Below are 24,619 nucleotides of genomic sequence, written 5' to 3'. Positions count from 1 at the left end.
ATAATATTCAAATGGAGTTTAAGGAAACAAGATGGAAGGGTGGGGCCATATTATCCAACAGGCACATTGTGCCTAGGGTCTACAAAAAAATTTTGACCATGTTTTTCTTATTTGAATGATAAAACTTCTTAACACAATCTCTTCTTAAATAAATATATATTTAGCAAGTTATTTGGTAACAGTTAAAATCTGAGTTCAGTCAGTTGGAACCAGTTCATGGTGGAAACAATTCTGTTCTTCTTAATGTAAGAAAACAAAACAACGATAAAAATCATCCCACAAGTTTTCTCAGAAAGCTGGACTCCATTGTCCTTCATAGCAAATACACAAATTTTACTTTTATCCTTTTTTATTCTCTTCTAAGTACATTTGGTCAGATTCTATAGGACAGAAGAATACTTTCACACTTTTCCAAATGTGGTTCTGATTTTCATGTATACATGGAAACCTGCAGTATGTTTCAAGGATTTGAAAATTGTAATCTGGGATTTGGAATTAAAATGATAAATTGGAATCTAGTGGAACATTTTCTATGGGTGTAAGTTTCAGTTGGAGCAACTGACAAAGGAGAAAGCATGTACCACATATGTCCTCCAACATCTCATAATTTCTCTGTATCATAAAGGTGACAAACAACATTCACATTATGCTACTTGAACAGATATGTATCATACTACTACTAGAGAAAATTTGCATAATATAACTACATACCACCATTTAACTACATTTAATGAACCACAATAAAACTACACTGTCTGTCAAGTACTACACATTTTCACAAAAGTTAAACTATACCTTGAACTGAAACAAGTGAAGAACACCAGCTATCAAATCACTAACACAGATCACCATACAAGGATGTGTATGCACACAATGCCATTTCACACTTATTCACCATTTTGAATATTATCCTTGACTTTGCATGGAGGAAAACATAAAACAATAGAATACCTAGTCTAAAAACTTACATTCAAACTGGGATCTCCTACAGCTGGAATGCCATCACTATGCTGCAAAGCACTGTAAAAAAACCGAATGATGCATGGGAAAATGATAAATTATCAAATGGAAAACAAAATATGAATTTTTTTTACAAGAATTGCAAAGTATGTCACAAAAAAAAGAGTATAGTTCCTTTCTGTCTAGAATGCAGTCTAGAGTACTTAGCTTTCTGTTTCCTTCCTTTGGAATTGTAAAACTGTTGTGATTATACATTCCACAATAGCAACAAATTCATTGAATGGTTGAAGAACTATCAACCACTTGGTGAAGTAGTAGTACCATGGAGTTAGGTTAGAAATGTACAAATTAGGACTGTCTTGTGATTCTAAAAAATTAGGCCTGAGACCTACATTTAAATGTGTTAATGTAATATCATAAAAATTTATAAATTCCTTTCAACAAGAGAAGATGCTATTAGTACTAACTACATAAAGCATGGTTAGAAGGGGGTTTTCAGACTTCATCCAGTAAGGGGATCCAAAGACTGAGAATCAGAGACTTGAAATCAACCAGAACAACTGCAACTTCAGTTTATATTGCAAATAAATAAGTCCTGACTGACTTGAACCAGTCAGGACTGGAAAACAGTGTCAGCATATCTCAAGGAAGAGGATTTGGAGACATAATGAAACCAAAAGCAAATGCTGCAATTCAAAGTCATTTATTTATATTTGAACAATCTCTTGGCATTTGCAACTTCAGAAAGTATTTTATATGCATTCAGAAATTCACTATACCTACTGAAATGTATATATGACAATAGAAGGACTGGTATACAATATACATATAATATATAAAACCATTATCTATTCAAAAACTGTACATATTCAATACTGTTCAGTGTTTGTGTATGAAACAAAACATCTCTCTTAACAGAATTAACCAATCTAGCTTACGAAACCAAGTTGCATAGAAAATACACTACAAAGAATCATCATACATTATTTCATCTACACCAGTACCTATGTACACTATTAAGCATGTACAGAATACATATAGTATACTATTTATTGCAAGAAATGAACTAGCGTACGTATTCAAAAACCATGCTCAAACTTCCACTTCATCAATATTTATGCTGGAGAGAACGTATTTGTCACACATAAAAATTCCCACGCACTTATCACAGACGTATTAATTTATGTGACGTGTGAATGTTCACAACTGATGTCATCTCTTGTGTACCAGCAAATCAACCATTTCATGTTGCAAGCACATCATGGCCTCACTTATGAACATCTCACACGATGTTAAAAAACACACATCTATACTTAAAATACTACAGCATAAATGTACAACATTTGTGTTGTAAAATGCAAAATAATGGCGTGATTCTATCAACAATTATACGTATACTTGGAGAGCACCACTGCTTCTGTGTGAGTTTGTCAATGCAGTAGAAATGTGCATGAACAAACCCACAGAATTACTGTGAACACAATCTCGTTCAAGCCACCCAACTGAATTTTAAAGGCATTAGTGCAACGTAATCCAGACATCTGTATGCAAATCACAAGCACAGTGTAAAGAGGGCTGCACAGATCAGAGCTGGCTGTAAACAGGAAGGCGGAATAGTTCAAACAGCCGACAGGAAATATGATGGCTACTGTCTTCAAACAACTGACAGACTGTTAACAGGAAATTGGATTATGTGTATTTGAACAGATGAACTATCAGTCCAACTGAATTAATTTCAAAACGCTTTTGACCTAATTAAATACAATAGTGTCAAAGAAGTAATTTCATTACACCTTTATTATTAAAATTTATGAAGTTCATTCTAGTAAATATTATCAAACTCCACCACATGGAGACTGTTTCCACATCTGAATATATACACGCTACAGCACAAATAATGTGCGATAAAGAATTCAACCAAATAAATTCATCAATTCAATTTATCTGAAAAGTTTCTGAAAAAGACAACTGTCTGGGTAGTGTTCCCACACTGTGCAACGGAGTTCACGCAGACCGACTTCAGCACACATTCCATAATTTGAACATGGAACTGGCAAAACAGTTCACATCTTATGTCCTGATTATGAGCAAGAGTTATCACTACAATTATCTGTACACACATCCAATATAGAGGAAAAATTGCACACGTGAAATAGACAATTATATGGCACACACGTACTCGTCTTTGTAATGGAAACATGGAAAAACAGAACAATCTAGCATACAGGAATTTAAAGCTAATTACATGAGGCATATTTTTCTTGTCATTTAACTAAGAGTACCATATTGTCCATTCCATGCTTTTACACATGCAATATTGTTTATTTTATAAACAAATGGAGGGAGTTGATATACTTCTCAGGAGTAAATCATTCAAAAGTAGTGGATATACCAATATCATAAGTATTCATTACCAAATAAAGTCTGATGCTAAAATTAATCATAATATTCTAAATATCATAGATGAGGTAAACTACCGAGGCTCCTGGCCTTATATATGAAAGCAATGAGTATTCTGTAAAAGCAACTTTTCTTCAAGACTAGCATGTTATTACTTCTTGTCAAGTTTAAAGAAATGCTACATTCTATGTAATACTTATCATGAGCAAAATGGGCGGGTCAAGTCTTTTGCAATGCATTATTAACACACACAGTAACAACAACAATGCCAAAAACAACAAAAATTAGACGGATTTTTCTTGTCAGTTTTAGAAATGAGCATTGCTGAGGGGACCAAATATAATTATATACATATATATTTATTGATATAATTAAAATACGAAATACTTTATAAAGTCCGCTACATCTCTCAATGTGACGTATACATAGTATTATTAGAACTGAGAGGAACTAGGTAGCTTCGTGCCAATCCTCTAACCTGAGGCTGGCACGTGTTACGTATACAGTGACTACGGCATTATTACGCCGCATTTGGCATTTATCTCACTGAGCACTGCCACTTTGTTTGCATCATGAGTCCACACAGAGTACAGTGTTCAGTCTGCGCTATGTCATTGCGGCTGTTCCGAGTCTGAGCTGGCATCCCCCTCTAACTTGACCTGTGACTGCTCCTCCCCCTCTTCCTCAAATTCTTCTTCCTCATCCTCATCCTGACTGCTGCCTTCACTTTCCTCGCTGGACAGTACTGTTGAGCTGATGAGCGACGAGTCTAGGAAAAAGACGTTAACATAAATAGTGGCAATGGAGATCACTATACAAAAACAACTAGAATGAAGTGGATAATACCAACCAGTGTGAGTTGCCCCATTTGACTCAGCTGACAGATTCAGCTGTGGCTGCAGAGATGCTATGTTTTCTGGCCAAAATCGCTGTGCTGCCTGCTTGCTGTTACCATTGCCAGAGTGCTTTGCCTTCTTACTACTTGAGCTCTTGCTATGCAGATTATTGCCTGAACTGGGCTGATCAGTTGCTGCTGGGTTTGAGGCATCCAACATTGGTTGTAGAATTCGCCGCCGGGCATTGATGAACCAGTTGTTCACCTGCAGCAATGTCAAGTTTGTTTGCGCAGCAATATGGCGCTTCTCGTCTTCTGTGGGGTATGGATGCTGCAACATGACACGCTACTCAAGCACCCGACTGTACCACATCCAAACTTACACTGAAATCTAAATGAATCTCATGTTCTCTGTGGCATGACTATGTATATGAAGAAAGGTTGCAAGCCACCAGACCTACCACTAGGTGCTGGAAGAGCCAGGACCGCATGACACTGGTGGCATGTTTGGGCAGAACACCACGCTTCTGTTTCTTTTTGTTACTGAGGAAATCATCATCATCATCCACTGACCCAGGGGTTGTGGGGGCTGGTGACAGCTGACCTACAACCAACATGAAGCAAGACACAGCATAACATTAATGCGCAACAGTAATGCCACTAAAGTAGTCGCTGATTCTGAAAACAAAAATTCACCATCATTATCATAATATCAAAACTGACAATTTGGGAATTTGTCAGATTCTGCTTTAGCATATTTGAACTCTGACTGTAAATTTCGTTGCTAAGCCCACAGATGAAACCCAATGTTACAAATGGAAATGAAAAAGAATTTTAGACATTGCGCCTCCTTGCTATACAGCTTATTATTTTGAGGTAAGTATCTCCCATGAGATATGACCACTAGGTGACCCATAACCTGCACAGATTTTATACTTCTGATTACAATTAAATATTTCTCATGTTCAATTCCATTTATCCCATGACAATTTTAACTATATTAAAAACAGAATGCACAAATTAATCTTGTGAGAGGATCAAGATTTATCCGTACTCTTTTATTCTCCCTTCAATGGTAAGAAAACAAATAAACTTCAATCTATTCACAGTATTTATCAGAGTTCTATTTAAAATCTTTATCCCTTTAATGTTAATATTGTCCATCTTTATACAACAAATTATCACTTAATGTTTTAGTATTTAGTTTATAAACATGTTTCTTTAACATTTATTTATCAGCAATTTATAATTAACTTTATATGCTATACATTTTAAATCATTTTTAGGTCATATTTTTATACCCAATCAAGAGAAATGAATCAAGCAGAGTAACATCAGGTTTATAAAACTTAATATCCATCCTAGATAATTACAGTTTCTAGCGTCCAACAGTATAGTGATACGAGAAACAAAATGAAGATGTGAAGATCTGTTTCTAAACCCAAAATATTCATGTGTGAACTACATATAAAAAGACACTAAGTGATAATCTGTTGTATAAAGATGGACAAAAATAACATTTCGGTTAAATTTCACATGACGCTCCAGTACAATGTCATACCCTCCATCTCTTTCTTTATGGAAGTTCTGTACTTTGAGCTCTACAAGTATAGTACAATCTACACTTTATATGATATAAACACACCTCTTCCTGTTTATTATGGTGGATAGGGGGGCAATAGTTACGTGGTTTGTGGCCAACAATTTATGAACAGAAAAATAAAATAATTCCTTATGGAAATACCAATATTCGATGTGCCACTTCTCAGGATGTTTACACTGCACATTTTCCTGTACATGCTACAGAAAATCTCTGAGGAAATGATGATTCACAATTTGTCTCTGTCAAAAGAATCCTGGAAAATAAATATATCACAAGACAACCCCAAATACAAGCATAGACTCATGTAAGCTTATCTAATTAGTGATGATTATCTATTAAATAACCAGATTAGAAGAACTGTGAGGAATCATAAAAATAACTGGAAAATGGAGGCAACACATGGTAACGTTTGGTACTGTAAGGTAAATCAGCTGTTCACAGTAGCAAATTACAGTGGTTGTCCCACTCAATGTATGCACCAACTTGAACTGCAATTAAATTTTTGAATGCAGATTATGTGAATATTCACAGTCATTTGGTCTGTGTCTATGGTAACGGCTGCATATAAAAAAACTCAAAGTGTGCACGCGAGTTCAGACATTTAAAACTGATGAGCCAAGCATGGGCATGATAAGAAGTTTTCTTTTAGATGTTGCAAGAAGCGACATCTGAGTTCACTCTTCTGAACTTCAAAGCATGCTGAGCAGTATGAAATTTCAATATCTGAGCTACCCAGGAAAAATAAATTTTATATTTCACAATTTACAGGCAAGATCTTGTTAACATTAAGCAGGGACATGATAGGTATTGCTTTAGCATACATAGATTAAAATTTAAAACAACTGTGAACTCTAATTCTTATTGCAACTTACTGATGACTATTCACTTGAAACCTGCCATTTGCATAAAATGGCAGAAACTGTTTTCAAATGGGATTTACTTCCAATGCAGTAAGTCTCATGTTCACAGTGACTGTGTACCTGAAAGCCTGGGATTAAAAATCATATCACATCCTCATTTTTTTCACCTAAACTTACTCATAGTGATTTCCATAGCCAGGACGCTAAGAAAAGTGCTACTAGGGTGTCATTATGCATAGGATAAAGTGCATTTTTGGCATTAAAGCCAAATAAAACAACTTTATGCTGATAGTATACAATGGCTGGTAACATAATAGATGAATTATATCTACTCAAACAGCATTTTCATAGAAAAACAATAGTTACTCACATGAAATGAGTACAAAACTATTTTTCAGTTTTCCTTTGATACTCCCTGAAAGAAAACAGGCAAAATTTTTAAGTATATCCTACAAGTGTTACACAACTTGCTGTAACATGAAGTGCTACTTACTGTGTAAGAGGCTTGAGTCGCTGGGCGGAGGACAAGGGTTGGCTCCAATCTGAGAGAGGGGCGTACTCCCGTGCACGATACCTGGAGAGGGTGCCTGTGCAGGGAGATGGACAGGTGCTGCCACCAGCCCCTGAGCAGTCTGCACCATCTGGTATGCAATCTGGCTGCTGGAAGGGGGCACAGACTGCGGCTGTGTTGACATTAGCACAGCTCCTCCCCCTCCCCCTCCCTGGTGGTGTGAAGGTGGAACACCGCCTGCAGAGGACACCACCTGTCAAACATGTTACGGCACCAGCTAGAACCATCTGGTTCAAACCGTCAAATAAGTTACGGAGGCAGAACCATCAGGTTCAAACCTAGAGCTGGTATCTCTTCATGCATAATCAATCGCGCTTTTCAATGTACCTGGCATGGCAGGCTGCAAACCTTTTAAATAATGTATCACAACTTGTCAGTTACAATCAAGGTGTGATTCTAAATCCATTACAAGCCCAAAAAACTTTCTCTTTATACCTTGCAACACATGAGAGTGACCTTCTAGGCTGGAGTATCATACCAGGCTACCCTGTTGAACAAGAAACTTGAAAAGATTACATAAAGTAACACACAACCGAATGCTCACATGGACAGCAGTTAATAGACTAAACCACCTCTCGTCTTATCACCACATTGCTTAGTCAACAGCTGGCACATCATTAGCCTTCATTATGCCCCCCCCCCCCCCTCAAATTAACTTCCATTTTTGCATTAGTACTGGGATACTGGGAACGACCCGTTCTTCAAGTGCCTGAGCACTGCGGGTCCCAACTTTCCGTTGGCTTGATCTAGGGACATTCGGTAGAACTCCTTGGACAAGGCAGGGCCTCTACCTGTACACAGGACAGCACAACACAGAAAAATGCGGACAAACAGCCATGGCTTGAGTGGGATTCGAACCCACGGCCCCAGCGACCAAGCGGCACAAGGCCCACACCTCAGACCGTGCGGCCACTGCGGACCCTTTTCTGCATTAGTACAAATAAAAATTCTGTATTCATAAATTCAGAATCACTTTACATGATAAAGGAGAACATGCCACTGAATGTACACCGCCTACTCCTTACACAAAAAATGTACAATCTGCAACAAAAATCAAGCACTTGATATTTTCTACATCCTAAACCAGAAGTGATGTAAGCGAACAGCTGGCATTATAATTCAAGTCATTTGTAATCTCCTTGTATTTGTCTGTATGTGGCTTTTCTCTGCCTTCCATTAATTACAGCTGCTTATTCCAGATGTCCATTAAGCATAGCAATACGTTTGCCAAATTTGAAGAAGAGCTTATATATTGTATTGAAGAAGAGCATGAATTGATGACAGTGATTTCTCTGAACTATGTCAGTAAGGTTCAATGGCAAAACAAAGGTTAATGTTATACTTTAATTGGGAGTGTATATCTGGTGGTAGCTGAGACAACAGCACAGTAGATTAGCATCAAAGTAAAGACCATATGGGAGTTTGAGTCTGCCCATGTTACTATTATCTTTTAATATGTATGTTGTTTTTGCATAAATACTCATTTAAACCGTGCAGCTGTATATTATTCAACAAAGGAATACATATTCATGTATCCCACTTTCAAGAAGATTCTTATGAACTGCTTTAGCCAAGCAGCTGATATCGGTTGCAAACAATCACACCAAATTTGAATTTGTGAAATCTACTTTCATCCCTCACAGTGAATACAGGCTCAGAAAGTTAATGCCATAACTACGAGCATTAGGTACAACTGTATCTTGTATGCTGAAATAACATAGATATGGTGACTAAACTTTCATATTTCAAGGTCAATTTATACAGGCGAATATGGCAAATATTCACTTCGCTTTATAATTCCATCAACTCCAAAATCAAAATTCTGCAAACCTCAGTGGCGCACAGGAATGCTGTGTACAATGACTGAATGACTGACCCTCAGACTTAACCAGGAGGCTCAACACTCCCCAATGACGTCTGTCAATGCCAAACAACATAAGCTTAATTTTTAAGAACCACTTTAAGATTAGCCTCAAAGATAAGTTGTGGCCATTAACTCTTTCCATGCTGATTTAACAATAGACAATACCCATGGTCTGTATGTATGCATGATAACTTGAGTATAATTCTTAACGATGCAATATGTGAAAAAGAAAGAAAATATTTATATTTTCTCCGACAGTAAACTCCAGCACTATTTAGAGCATCTGGCCAGTATTTGCATGGTATCTTGTTAATGGCATGGAAGGGGTTAACCCCTTAAGTGGGGGCGAAATTTATGCCATTGCATCACCAGGGGGCTTTTTTATTTTATTAAAATAATAGTGAATTTTTCATATATTATACATAATACAGATTTATTAGGTACAGAAATAAAAAAAAATTATGTTTAAATTTTTAGCTATTTTACTAACAATTTCACCAATTTTTTTAAACATTTGTCATTTGTTTTCCCCTGCTATTCCCATTGGATTTAGTGGAGTATTTCACAATAAATACGTTTTAATATCTTGCGGAACCATCTGCACATATATGAGCTTAGCCCACTTAAGGGGTTAAATTATAAAGTGACTGCATACAAAGAAAGTCTCCCAGAGAAATTCTGTATATTTCTTGTTTTCCCAATCAAGTTACACCCACTGTGACCTCTTTATATAACTCTCCTAGGACAGGTGTACCAAATCCATACGCATAATTACGCACTTCTCAGGTGATGTTTTGCCCACGTATGGCTACAACTCACCTGCAGAGTGTGAGGCGAAGTGGCATAGTTGGTGTTCCCAGCCGGGCTGTTGCTGTTGCTTGAATGGCTATTGCTGCTGCTGTTGTTGTTATTATTGTTGTTGTTGTTCTCGTAACTTGCGTAGTCAGAACGAAGCAGGTTCTCACTTTGCATCTTGCCCTTGAGGCAGGTGATGTATCGATTGCAGAAATCCTTGCATAACTCCTGCACTTTCTCCAGTTCTAGCAAGTGGATCCGCAAAACCTGAATTGCTTTTATCATCTGCGACATAAATGTGGTCATAGAATTCAAATGTGCATAATTCACACTTATCTTACTACATTCTTAAATTTTAATTCATTACTTCATATGTTTAATAGTTTATAAGTTATATATATTAACTGCATGGATTACAGTTCTTCTTGAAAAGCTAATAGTATGCTCGGCAAGTCAAGAAATTCCCTGCATTTATGGAAATCAAAGCTTCATTACCATGTTCACGAGAGTCCACCACTGATCCCTATCTTGATATTGTGTTCTTCCCATAATGTGACAGACCAGCTTTCACACCCATACAGAACAAAATATAAAATTATATTTCTGAATATTTTAATCTTTACATGTCTTGATGTAAACATGAAACAGAAGATCCTCACTTTCATGGTAGCAAGCATTCCCCAAATTTAGACTGCTTTTGACTTACTCATGAATGTAATTTGTAACCTTTGTTTCCAAATATTTTATCTTTGCCACACTCTCATTATTTATTAACTCCCTCATCCCCAATTGTTTGTTTGTAAACATCGTTCCTCCCAGCCATTGCACTAAAATGTACTAACACAATTTTCATGGAGTAGTTAGGTGACTAACGCGCCGTAGCCGCACGACCTGAGGCATCATGCTTCGGACCGGTGATACAGAATGCGCGCCGGTTCGAATCTCTGGGAAAGAAATTTGTCATGAGATTTTTGACTGGTGTATGGGACCGGTGCCAACCCAGCATCGTGAGGAAATTGGGGAGCTACAATGGGTAGCGTAATCCGTTCATTAAAACTAGCGATGGCTGGGGGTTCGTCGTGCTGACCACATGTCACCCTATATCTGGTTGGATGATCGTTCACCTCTGCTTAGGCATGTGAACGTGAGGCCAGCAGCCAGATAGTCGGCTTTGGCTCTCAGAGGGCTCTTACGCCACGCATTATCATAGTTAGGTGACTAAATACACTCAGCTGATGCTCCAACGCAACAGCCTATTAATGTTACATATGACATACTTTTGCAAACAAACACTACCCTGTGAATAACCATCATGATTGCCTTATGTACAAAAAAGGCAGTCTCTAAATAATGATCAGCATTTCCATTTCCACAGAATAATGTACTTTTAACATGGGATGTTACAAAGCCACCTGCCCACCCTCTGTCAGTTGTTCATGACTTCTTTTATCTTTACACAGTTACCCTCCACATGTAGGTCTTCTCCTACACCTGCAACCTTAGGGCAAACCATGCTTTTGTGATGAGGGATCCACTTAGCAGGTAAAATACACTACATTAAATATCTTCACATTGAGTTTTGCATGTGAAGAAAACTTCCTAGTTATGAAAAAATGAAGACACATTTGAATGTTATGGACTTCTTTTTATGTTCTCTTGTTTACATCACATACCATCATGAATGAGTGTAAAGGCATATTTTATCAACCCATCAGAAAATCCCAGTTGATAATTAGTCTTTCCAAGCAAATACTGAACAGTACCTGAAAATCCAATATCCATAATTTTTCTACACTTACCAATCCATCGACTTCCGGGTCATTCATAAGGAATGGTTTCCTGTCCCGTTCTTGATGCTGCACAAAGGCCTGGATATCCATATTAAAGCTCTCAGAATTTGGACACTCAGCGGACTGAGTTGCCTGCTCACATCTTTCAAACAGGAGTGCCAGCAATGGGAATAGTGGATGTCTGCATTAAGAAACAAAAAGCAATGTCTAAAATGTTAACACTGAGTACCTGAATCAACAACACATCAATGAAACATTAACTACATAACCAAGAAAGAAATTAAATATCTACAAGGGATTACTGTCATTGACAGAAAAGTTACGTTTTTAAATGACACCCATCCTTACTTGTACACAGATCGTTTGTCAGCTTCAAACTGTGCCTGGTCAGGCTGACTGAAACCTGTGCCCTGGTCATTTGATCCTGTGGTCATCGCTACTCCACCTCCAGCTTCTGTTTGCTCGTAACCTGGGGTCACCATCGTGCTGCCCTCTTGCATGTCCCAGCAACGATCACGCACCCATCTGTTATAAACATCGGAACACATCAACAAAATGTGAAGCAGTCGTGTTTGCAAGACACAAAATTCATTGAGAGAGTGTACAACAATCAGCCTGCCTAAACCAAGCGTCAAAAGATATTAAGCAGAACAATCTGTATGCCACAATAAGGTGTGGAACAGACACGAGCAGTATACTAAAAGCAATTCAGTTACAGTTATTTGATCTGAACAATGATGGATGTTAAATGAATGAGTGGAAAAAGAAATCTGTTGTAAGTTTACTAGTTACCAAGCAGTGGCCTGAGTTTATAATGTAACTATTTTAAATCTTGGCAATACCAGCAGCATGGTTGATTTATTATTTTTAAGGTGTGTTTGTCCAAGCAAGCTCTGGGTAGCATCATCCTCAAAATGGTCATTACCTGCCTTCTTTCAATCCACCATGTCCTCAAAAGCTGGTGACAGATGGTATTGCCCATCAAAACACAAATTACATTTACACATACAAACTACTAGTACATTCAACTTAAGTGTGGTCACAATACTCTACAATGGACATTCCAACTGAAAATAAATTAATAAAGGAAAGAATAAATGGGTTTAGAAGTTATTTCTCAGTGATCCTCCATGAATACACTAAGCTAAATGCAATAATTACAGGAATTTCAATTTAAAGTTTTAATTACTCCACAAGACACAAATTAATCTTTTTTGTAAATGTCTGTAAATACTATCCTGGAAAATTCAAGTAGGAGATTACCGAATCACGGCAGATACGAGTACTAGAAAAAAAAAGTTGGCAAGCTATATCAATACACCAAACATCGTGGCCAGGAGCTATACACTACTCCCTGACCTATAATGAATGCAAGATATTAGCATACTTGATAAGGCACAGGAAATTAAACACTTCCACACACAAATTGAAAAGACAACAATCAGCTGATGACTGAACACTGCATGGCATAAACCACAGGGTGCTTGTCACTACCCACAGAGAAATTCCATGTTGGCATCTTTGGTTAGAGCTGCAATAAACACACTCCAGCAATAAAAATGCATTCTCATCTTTTTTTCTTTCATCCCTTATTCACTACTCTTTGCTTTCACGTTCACTGTGATCAGCACCACTGTGGTATGGACGGGGATATTCACTGTGTCAAGATGAATTACCTCCTAAAATATTTATTTATTTGCTTATTCCTTATTTTAAAGTATATTACATGGAAACTTGGTTCCTTTACTTATTTTACATTACCTATCTGAAATAGTGCAGATTATTGATTTTGGATACACATACACACATCTCACGACAATGAAGTGTCATCACATATAACGAAGTAACTTATAAACCTGTACTTACAGATTACTGCCAAGGATTGTACATCTTTCCACATTTAGAGGCTCAGTCAAATGGAATTATAATTTCTGAGTTCCTCAATGGTGAAGCCACTCTCGTATTTAAGAAAACTGTGTTCCTCTTGGCTTACAAGAGCAATTCAGGATTTCAATATTTTCATTTTCTCCTTTTCTGGTTGGACGTGTTAAAATTTTACAGTTCCGAATTAGAACTGATTCAGAGCTATAAACATTTCTCTTTGGTACATGTCACAAATGGCTCCATAAAGAAACTCGAAAGGATTAATAACTGCAATGATCTTAATTCAAATTAACCAGACACTTCTGACCAACCAACCCTATTCAATGTACATATAAAAAAGTGTAAGAGTGAGATGTGTCCCATAATAAATTTTCTGCAAAGTTTTGGGGTGTGACAAGTACCAGCATCATTGAGAGTATGGTCATAATAATTTTTCATGACAGATATTTTGGAATATAATAAATTTCCATTACTTGCACTGTTGTATTGGATGGAAAATATCATTGGAAATGCAGGAAATTTAAACTCACCGTTCTGTTTACTGAAGATAATACACGAACCACTGTTCCTACGTACATAGCTCTTCCATGTGAATACATATTCTTGTTAATGAACTTTATTGTAAATAACCAAGAACATTTTCAAACGAATTCTGCTATACACTGTGTCAACACAAGGAATAAAAATCAGCTTCATAGACCAATTGCCAACCTCTCATGCTTTCAGAAGAGTGCATATTATGCAGGAATCAAAATTGTCAACAGTCTACCATCAAATCTCACAAGTCTTGTAAATAAAAAGGCACAATTTAAACCAGCATTGAAAAGATACTTAATTACACACTCCTTTTACTCTGTCGACGAATTTCTAATGTTTACAAGTAAGTCGTAATTTATCTATTGTATATAATGGGTGGATTTATTTGTAACTTATCTCTACTTCATGTGAACCCTTTGTTTGTATTTTTGTGACATTTATATAAAAGTATGACTTGTATTTGTATAACATGAATTGTATTATTATGACTTTTTCTACATCCTATTGTCATCTGACTAACTTATTGATCCATGGAATGTAATAAAGATGTATGTATGTACGTAAAATTTCGTACAGTGAAAGACCATACATAAGTTCTGCAAGGGAGTAAAGCAGACTACCTCAGGTCTTGTCCTACTGACATGTATTGGTACTAGTAAAGGAACAAGGAAGTCCAGTGTAGATTGATGATTGATTATTTGACCATTCATATTGTTGTTTCAACTGTACAGTTAGGCGAATGAGATGGGACCACGGTCAAAAACAACGGAGGAGGTGTCATAGCATACTTGGGAGGACAAAAACAAACTATACCAGCATTTTATTTCGACCGATATTCGAACCTGGTGACTATCGAATAAAACTCAGCAGAATTACTACACACCAACCTGCTCGGCCATGTAAGCAAATATTTCAGGTGTCCGCAAACTGAGGATCTGCTTAACTTCTCCTCACTTTTCATGTCAGTGAAGTCACAGATAACGGTGGTCACGTTCAGTTTAAACGCACTCCGCCTCGCGCGGCCCGCTGCTCTTTTATTATGCATCTGCTTTTTGTCTTTGTCTCCGTGATCGATAAAACTAACCTCATTGAACAAACCCAGGCTAATATCTTCGCATCCAACTCACGAGATGTCGCCCGTCTTGTTCTCTTCGTTCAACAATGTTATTGAACGGATTTGGTTGCGGAGCGCGTTTCATATCAAACCGATGTCTGTCTGTTCGTGCTACCACGACTCAATGAAGTGAAACGATTCCTTTGATTTGCCTAAGAATCCCATGGCCAACGTTTCTTTCGTTTGTTGTCAAATGTGCAGACAACCAACTACATTTACATAGTTCCATTTCACACAGCAATCTCACTCAACTGTTTAAGGCAATACGCCGTATGTTCAAACAAACTATAGAAATATTTCACTAAAAGTAAACTCCTAGAAGTTTCTGTGTTCATTGCAGTTACATCCATCACTCAAACACAACTAAGAACTCACCAGAAAATCACTTTTCCGAAATTTACATTAGCACAGTTTAAAAGGTTAAAATCCTCTGAAGGTAATGGATTTTAACATCATATAAATGTTGGAATAGGAAGTAAAAAATGTACAAGATGCCAGTGGCCTGGGAAACATCCAGGGTGTCCAACGCGCACAGTAACACTCGAGAGCAGTTTGGTAGCACCCGTGGTGGAAAAACGAGGGAGTATAATGTACAGATTATGTGATCACCTTCCACGGTAAAAATCGAGAACGGATAACCCGATTTCAATTAAATTTGATACTCGATAAAATTGTACATAATACTTTCGAACGATTCCAATTTTCATTTAGACTGGAAAATTTTAACACCCACTTTACATAAGAGCAAAAATTAATACCTCGAGCTTATCTCAAATACTTTCAAAAAATAGTTATACGAACTTATTCCTTTTAGCTTAGTTGGATAAACATGAAAAATGAGTTGCATAACCAGATTTTTAGCACACTTCGATAAACATGCATTACAGTGAAAACCAAAACTGATCATTACGTTACAAGATGACGTCATGCTCAGTTACATTTTCTGCGCCCACTTTGGTGACACCTTACAATAAAGTACTTTGACCGTTTATAAAACGAAATATTAATTATTTCCCATAACCCCACACTGGATATTTCACACCATCACACCTAACTGACGAACTGCAAACACGTGCAACTCTTTCGATTCTCTTCAAACCCACGTTCTGGGGGGGGGGGGGGGGGAGACTTCCCGAAAATTTTTGAACAACCATGAAGTTCTTACAACTTCTAAACCCTGATAACTACTGAACTTTTATATCAGGCCTATATTATTCACAACCTGATTTGATGTTTGGCAATCTGTGGGTCTCGTGCAACCAATTTAAAACCAAAAGTAAATCATGAAACGAGCCAAACCTTGCGTATAGTTTGCAGACTCTCCTGTTCATGTTTTGCAACGCGGGGTGATTTCATCCCTTAAACCAGCGCTCGGTGAGACGTGACCCGCATGGTAATACGGGATTACCGCATGAAAGAGGCTAATCAAGTTACTTGCTGCAGGGCTTATAGACCCGACATGACGAAAGATGCTATGAATTATGAATTGGGTAGAAAGCAACTCGAGAGAACCAGCGGACAGTGAGTGTGTCAAATCGACGGGCTGAGGCAAACCACGAGGTCAAGCCGGGAGAACCAGCTCACTTATATTGCACAAAGTGAGTACCATCTAGTGTTTACTTCAGAAAGCCGTAAGAATATGGCCCGCAGATCGTGAAAAGTGTGAATGTACAGTTTTTCTGCTAACGAAAGGGACTTAAGCAAACATTAGGAGAGCTTCGCAGAGGCCTTCATAAAGAACACGACGAGTGAACAGTTCTGTGCCGATGAGAGGGCAGAATAAAATCACGAGAAAACGTCATACCAGCTCATACCTTGCTCAGTATACTGTTAAGTGTCCAACGGTAGTTAAATATCCCGAAGAAAACCACGGCTAAATGTCACAGTGACATGAGTATCTTTTAGATATTGTCTAATGTCGAATAAATGGTATCTCGGAGAACTACAAAACTGATTTTCATCATCATCATCATCATCATAGTTCCATCAGGCGATTTCAGTGTAAGACCAAAGCCGATGTCCGCTTTCGATCTTCCTGGACTTCTTCAGTCAACAGAAAGCGAACAAGAAGTCCTGTAGCGGGTAACTTCGCTTTCCCTAACCAAAATTAAATCTCAAACCCTGTTTACTGCGTGTTAACCATTAACTGAGACATCTGTAAGTCGCTGTTCGCAGCCACAGTCCCTCAACTGCAGGACGACAGAACTGATTCAGGACCAATTTAGGGGACACACACACAGAGCTGCTGGTATTACAAATCCAACCAAATGAAATGCGAAGCCAGTATTATTTATCTGTAGTTTAATTAATGACAATGCAAACGCCTCTGATTACAACGCGTCAAATGGGAGGACAATCTGTTAGTAACGGGATGGAAAGAACATGGAAGGATGGGTCATGGATTTTTTAAGGTACCGTGCAATCCTCTGCCTTGACGGACTGAGGAAAATCATGAAAAATCTCAGTCAGAAGCCCTGTCTCTAGGTCGAGTTTAAACCCGGAACCTCCTAGATACAAAGTAGGTGTGCAATTCCAATATGAGTCAACTAGCAACTAACTGTGTTCATGCCCGCATGATTTTCCCAAATTCTGAGATAGAATACCTTGCAGGGGTGAAGAGGAGACATGACTCAGGACAGGGTCAAAGAGTATTTAGGTCAACACGTGAAGACAGAAACTAAACTTGTTTCATTGATTCTACTAGGAATATCACTTCGCATTTCCGTCATAGCGGAGTTGTTGTCATGACGAAAGTAAAATGTACACAATTACATAATCTCAAACAGCATTAAAGCCTATTTGTAAGGGTATTGAAAATAACACAAGTCCACAGTGATGTCAATTCGGCATCAATAATTGTAGGAATAGACGTATTAAAATTGACGATAACAAACAAAAACAGACATAATAAACCAAACAGGCATCTCAGTGACATGCAAAGGAGAACAATCCACCGCACTGGGCATCCTAAACGATATTTAACTTATAAAAGCTGTGTCAATCATATAGGCCACCTACTTCAGTTCTTTTTAAATTCTTTCACACACGCTGTAGACCTGCATTTCGATCACTTCTCCGAAATCGAATCCTAAGCTACGCCTTGCATGAATGCGACATCACTCACTTAAAGCAAACGATTAATCTACAATTCGGTCAATTCTCATCACACGCCGTTTTGATTCAAGTAACTTCTTACGAGCGAAATTATTAAATATCTAAACATATCAACACCAATAAAGCATGTTTATGCTTCATTCTCGTTTTCTTCAACGTCTCGCGACACCTAATTGTCTATCACATAATTTGTTGGGCGTACAGACAGATCGACTGAAAAGTAATAGATTTTTATATCGATCGTGGTCCTGGGACGTCACGTGGTTATCGAAAAGTCTCGGAGGAGCGTAAAGAAGCCATTTCAGGGTCGTTTTGGTAATCACAAGACCACACGGCGTCACGACCAAGAGGACCACAAACCTTTATAATCTCAAACACTCGGTTTTTACGTCCATAAAAAGAAATTACACGACACTGCGTCAAAATAAGAATTCGAAATCGTACTGGGGAAAAAAGTTCATGGTAAGAATGTGTAACACCGCTCCGACGGTTGTGGCCGATTTCTGTCGCGATCGATGCTAGGTCGGCACCAGCTGCCATAAGACGGCGCTGTGCAAGGGAGCGCCACGTGCTTGTAATGGCATTGCTCCGCGCGCTCACAGCCCGACGGAACAGAGAAAGAGTACACCCAGAGAGTCCCTCGGCGTCTTCTGCTGCCAGACTGAACCGTATTCAGTTTTACCGCAGCCTAAACAACTACAGGCCACAGACGACAGAGGCCCACGTATCGGTATCATGCACTTTCGGTGATTAATTTTATTTAAAAAAAGAAATTATTTACAGGATTTTTCTCAGAAGACGCTCAAATTTTAATAACATATTAATTACCTAAGTACATAGCAAAAATCTCTGAGTTCAACAGTCTCGGGAGAAAATGCTGTAGTTTTAAAACAAATAATCCGCACACAATAGAAGAAATGTGACAAGAAATTTTGGCAGTAATGATCAGAGTCGGTGAAGATATTCGTTCTGCAGTTGTGCGAAATTTCCGACGTCTGCTGCAGGCGGTATTTGACGCCGATGATGAACATAATGAAAATGTTTTTACGTAACTCTCAATCAAGAAATACAGTCTTGTAACTGTATGTAACTTTTCACAAAGACTCTGTTTCGTCGGCCAAAACTAAATTTGTGCGACGAACGACAAACGTCTCCTACCAAATTAGGAAGAGAATTCTACACTACTTTCCTACTCAACCCACGAGCCGAAAACTGTGTCCGTCCGTCCGTTAGTCTCACCCACGAGCGAGTGATACACTTTCTTTGGCCCAACGTGTGAATGACGAACTGGCACTAAAATTCCCATAAACAAAATTCTAGCAAATCCAAAATGATTAAAAATACAGTTTATCACAATGAAGCCCTAAACAAAGCACGAGTCAACAAAAGAAAAGACTTAACAATCACTTTGCAACAAATTAATAAAATCTGTAAGTTTGAGTTTCTGGTCCAGTCATTAAATTTCCTCTCTCCGTTGATGACGTGCAATGGAATCGATAGGCAAATGTCACGGGCTGATAACACGTGACAGTTCGAACGGTCGTGTCCCGCCAGACACGTGAAATCAAGGTTAAGACAGGTATGTGTTGAGTTTTGGTTAAAGTTAATGCAATACACCGATGCGTCCGTGATAACGTTTCAACTTACAGCTGACGACTGGCTCTAAAAGAAGTTTTCTCTCAAATATATTAATTTCTCCCACGATTCCCGAAATCTGGATATTTTGTGACATCATTGGTTCGACTTCCCGTTTTGTTTTGTGATTGGTTGAATAATTTAAATTTAAGTCAGAATAACTTTTCTCTGATTGGTCGGTTCGATACCCAAGGTCAACTTTGACAGTTTACATCGCGTGGTGACGCTAGGTCACGTTGCATAAACCCAATTAATAGGGGTCCGACCTCCTAGGGGTGAAATACTGCAATGGCCTGTCAAAGTATCCAGTTACAAGAAGTTTTGAACTTCTTGAATGTGGATTTTTCGAAAGGACAGCTGACAGTGACAAATATAGGTCGCAACATGTGCGGGTGTGGATGTATTGAAAACGGAAACATTGCTTCATCTTTGATGGGTAGTCATAGTCCGAGCCCGACCTCATGACTAAACGATTACAGTAACCTCAAGAAGAAAGAGTCTGCGAAGACTGGGTAAGATCAAATTGATGGCAGCCCTGTTCTCTGCGTCTTTTCGGCCCCGATAAATTTATCACAAATGAGATCTGATCTCACGGCGAGTATGAGGATGGCTGTCTTCTGGGTCGAAGCGCAGTGCACAATGGTAGAAGTTTACCGACGTTTCAGAGGTGCTTGCTGCAATCATCGCCCTGATGATGAAGCAACAACCCTGAAGACAGTCTCATCTTGTTACAAATGGATCATCATAGCAGATTGTGAGGCGAAACGGCCATCGAAAGTTGAACCTCCCACTTCCTGTAACTGGTCGTTAAGTTTATCGGCTAATGTATAACTCTGCACCACATCGGTCAGCTGACGTTAAACTCCAACACAGATCACGACTGTTTCGTCTAATGTAATGCCTACTTCAAGGTGTTTAACATGAACGCCTGTTGAAGCCGACTTGTGTTACTTCCGTGGTTCAGCTGTACTCCTTTCACCAGAACACAGCAGAACCGATCAGATAAAATGAGGTGTTAGCAAACTCTTGTCAGCCAGCCAGGCGTTTTTAGCTAGCTAGCTAGCAAACAAGGTTAACATGAACACTCCGCCCCGCGGTGCACAAAACCTTCTGCATCGAAAAAGCAATCAGTGTTTCATTGATTGGCAAACAAGTCAATTTCAATTGTAATGGTAACCGTAAGCTCACGTTTCGTCACCTGCTGTGGTATTTTACTCAGTTCCTCCGCGTTAAAGCAATTCCGACAAGTGGGCCTTCGTTGTACTCCTATGTCAGTACCTGTCGAATTCACAAAACAAAAACAGGCAGACCGATTCCGGCAGAATGGTCTACACGAACAATAAAATATTCCTACTTGTTCAGACATTTCACGAGTTATTCTGCAGGTCTACTGTCGAACATCGTTAAATCGACATTACAAAAACGTTGACCACAGAAGACTGAAACAAAGACAATGACAGTCACACGCCTGGACATGCGCAGTGTGACATATGAGAGGAATTTAGCCTCGAAGTTTTTTGATCAGCTCTCCCTCAGGCTAACCAAATCTCGAGTTACCGGTAATCCAATAAAATTCCGTCTATTCAAATCATTCTATTTAATAATGCAGCAAGACGCAGTTGTACGCCGTACGTGCGTTCTCAACTTCAGCGCCAAGTCTCGGCGAAGGAAACGTTCCGAAGGCTTGTTCCCAGACCGAACCCCTTCAAAGAGTCGCTTTTTGGAAAAGAGTTAAAAGACGATCTGAGTAAGAGTTTTGATACTGAAGTTATTAGGAAAAATCAATTTTTCTCCAACAGTGTGCCCTGCAACGAGCGACTTTGTCAGACCGGCTCTCTTCACGGACTGTCCTCCAGATGCTTGTTTTCAACAGATCACACGGTAAAGTCTCCTGCACTTTAATCACTCATTTCAGTTCCCACTACAGCACGCACACACCTTTTTTCTGTGGCGACGCCAATTTCAATTTCTGACTTACGATGTTACGGGTTGCACCGTAAACTTCCATGAAACTCTACGAAAGATTCTTTCAAACACAATGAACTGTTCCTTATCGTCTCTTGTACCTCGTGTTTCATGTTTGTTTCTAATATGAATAAAATGTGGTTACGCTGTACATTTAGTAAACATAAGGAAAAATAACGTCTGCCTACCTCTACGTACCGCCATATCAGCTTTATCAACAGAAATCTGTACGCCACGAACACTTCCTTTCCAATTAATTATTCCCTTCGATCATCTTATCATTCGACACTGACAGCGTCGCTTGATACATTTTACACAAACGCTGCAACAAATGATCAACAGAACCAATTACATCAACAAAGTTACAGCTTAGGAGACTTCGGATTGAAAACTGGAAAATACGGAATGCTCAGTGTAAGAACTAAACAGTGATTTCTACACATGCGCACTTTCACGCACAAAACGACGAAACTAATCCCTCTGTTGCAGTAAATGTGTACTATTGTCTGATTATGTATTTCCTTGTCAGGATATGCTTAGTTACTGCTCTACGAACAGCAGTAACCGATTTCGATGCGAAGTAATCTTAGAGAATTAACATGCGTTCTGCTCGTGAATACAGCATGTTCCGATAAGCATAGCTGTTGCGCAACTAGAGTGAGCAGGGGCCTAACAACCACGGAACCTTAGCTCGAGTGACAGTTTGGAGATCGGGGGACACAATCGCACGGGGGATGGCCTGCTACTGATTTCGTTTTTGTACCAAAGAACGTGGTTTTTGTTACGATGCGTTTCAAATGGTACATACTGTTCTGTATCTGCACCATAACCAGCATTTTTTTTTTTTTTTTTTTGCAAAACTGCACATCAGGGGGGCTGCAGATTGCAATTTGAATGATATATTTCACCGTATCTCGTCACCGAAGCAACAAAATGTTTCAGACAAAAACTATGGAAAGTAATGAGGAATTTATTTCATGTTTCGAATAAATCATTTGAGAAACCTGTTTGCTAAGTGAAGAATTCCCGCACATAAATCTTTCCAATTTTGTTATACATTCTCGTAAAATGGCACTTCGTAGTCCATGCTCCACATGGTGCTACAATCTACAACCACGAACGGGTTCACTCCAGCTTACCGTTTAACAGGCATTTCAGCGACAGAAGCGCACATTGCAAATTAAAAATACAAATACAATATATTATCAATGCATTGCCGAAAGAAATCAAGTCATTACTATTGTTATTGGAATAATCCTCTTATTAATCAATGTCATCACACCACAGCCAAGTAGGCAATACAACTACTACCAGTGTTGATGCTACTTTTACTACTACCACCACCACTACTACTACTACTACTACTACTACTAATTTGGTAGGTTGATCTAACCTTAACTGCAGGTGCTATCCTCCATGGGTTCCGAGGCCAGTGACGTGCGCTTAACAATTCGAAGCGCAACAATAATGCCAGCCTTACGTCATAAATAACTTACGATTGGCAACTTTCACACTAGGAAATAGCAGGTTCCCTTCCCCCAAGGCTAAATTCCACAACCAAAAATAACCTTTCACACTACGTAACTTTATAAAATTTGCCGCACATCAGTCAGAAATTAACATAATCGCGCCTCAGACACTGAGCGTGAAACGAGCTGCACACAAAATGTGGGTGGGTTATTTTTTTTGAAAAATTGCTGTTCGCACTAAACAACACAAGCGACAGTTGAGTGGCAGCTTACCTAGGTGTCACTCTTCGTCATTAATGGCGGTCGTCTCCTCCCAATCTCCTCGGCTATGCAGCTGGAAGTTCGAAGGAGTAATCGGAAGCGAAATATCTGTTATTTATTTCCCTAGAAATTCAGAAAATTGACGTAAATATTATATTACTTTACTCTATTTTTAAAATTGTTAATTTTAAATTGTTCAGGGTTCATAAGCATTATAAACATGATCGTCCTAATTATAATTTGTTCTGTACGAATTCCCACATATCCTTCGCACCCACTTTGAAGGTCGTCCCCTTCTTCAATAACTGTCTGTGGGGATGAGCTTAAATATTACTTCTATTTACTGAAACTAAAGATACGGAACGTTCTAATTTAGACAGAACAAATAATTGAGTATGAAACTGCATCATTAAATATTTTATATAATATTCATTAGCACAAACAAAGTAAATCGGCCCGAAATACGAAAATTAGTTTTGGTCACGCCCACTGTGACGTATGCTCAAAACGTAGTGGAGCACGACACACAAAATTCCACTGCATGCATGTCATACCATCTATTAGTGGTACGTCGCACTCTGAGAAGTCTGTTGGTGACTTGTTGCAGTTAATAATGTGGACTGAAAACTGCGTTAGGTTTTATAATTAGGTAGCACTGCATTCGATTTTGTTGCTTCAGTTGTATCTCATCAGTTGCTACTTGCCTCAATTTAATCAGAAAATTTTGTTTATTACCGTATATCTTTTACAGGCCAATACATTCGCCCATAGGAACATAAAGATGAGGTCCCTTTGTTGATCGGTCTAAAACGGCCTACTCGATCAATTCCGCACCGATTTCTCCCAGCGAAAAACTAAAAACCGGAAATTGAAGGACTTTTTAACTAATCATTTTGAAAGCTTTTGTTCTGAAATGTGTACTTTTCTGGCATCTTAGATAAAGGTCGTTTTACCCTGGCCTC

At 38.6% G+C, this 24,619-nt stretch overlaps 1 protein-coding gene across 7 annotated transcripts; it reads right to left on the bottom strand.

Moving 5' to 3' along the window:
• Window positions 1–1,647: 1,647 nt before the first annotated feature.
• On the bottom strand, window positions 1,648–23,752 carry LOC110840147 (homeobox protein PKNOX1). 7 transcript variants are annotated; one of them, XM_022084971.2, is made up of 9 exons: window positions 23,321–23,663; window positions 22,116–22,249; window positions 12,027–12,203; window positions 11,688–11,859; window positions 9,913–10,173; window positions 7,152–7,422; window positions 4,657–4,799; window positions 4,211–4,526; window positions 1,648–4,129 (listed from the first exon to the last, which is right to left on the bottom strand). In XM_022084971.2, the coding sequence occupies exons 3-9, from the start codon at window positions 12,176–12,178 to the stop codon at window positions 3,972–3,974; spliced, it is 1,473 nt and encodes a 490-aa protein (XP_021940663.1). In that variant the 5' UTR covers window positions 12,179–12,203; window positions 22,116–22,249; window positions 23,321–23,663; the 3' UTR covers window positions 1,648–3,971. The 7 variants fall into 7 exon arrangements, with proteins under 7 accessions (XP_021940663.1, XP_087201240.1, XP_021940665.1 ...); XM_087345114.1 differs by having other exon boundaries at window positions 22,126–22,249; XM_022084973.2 differs by lacking the exons at window positions 22,116–22,249; window positions 23,321–23,663 and adding an exon at window positions 23,670–23,752.
• Window positions 23,753–24,619: the final 867 nt, after the last annotated feature.

The sequence above is a fragment of the Zootermopsis nevadensis genome, unplaced genomic scaffold (assembly GCF_977971745.1).
Source record: "Zootermopsis nevadensis isolate Lab colony 2312 unplaced genomic scaffold, Znev_1.0 Znev_ptg000008l, whole genome shotgun sequence".
Lineage (NCBI taxonomy): Eukaryota > Metazoa > Arthropoda > Insecta > Blattodea > Termopsidae > Zootermopsis > Zootermopsis nevadensis.
The sequence above is the reverse complement of the archived record's forward strand: the minus strand, read 5'-3'. Positions and strand labels throughout refer to the sequence as shown.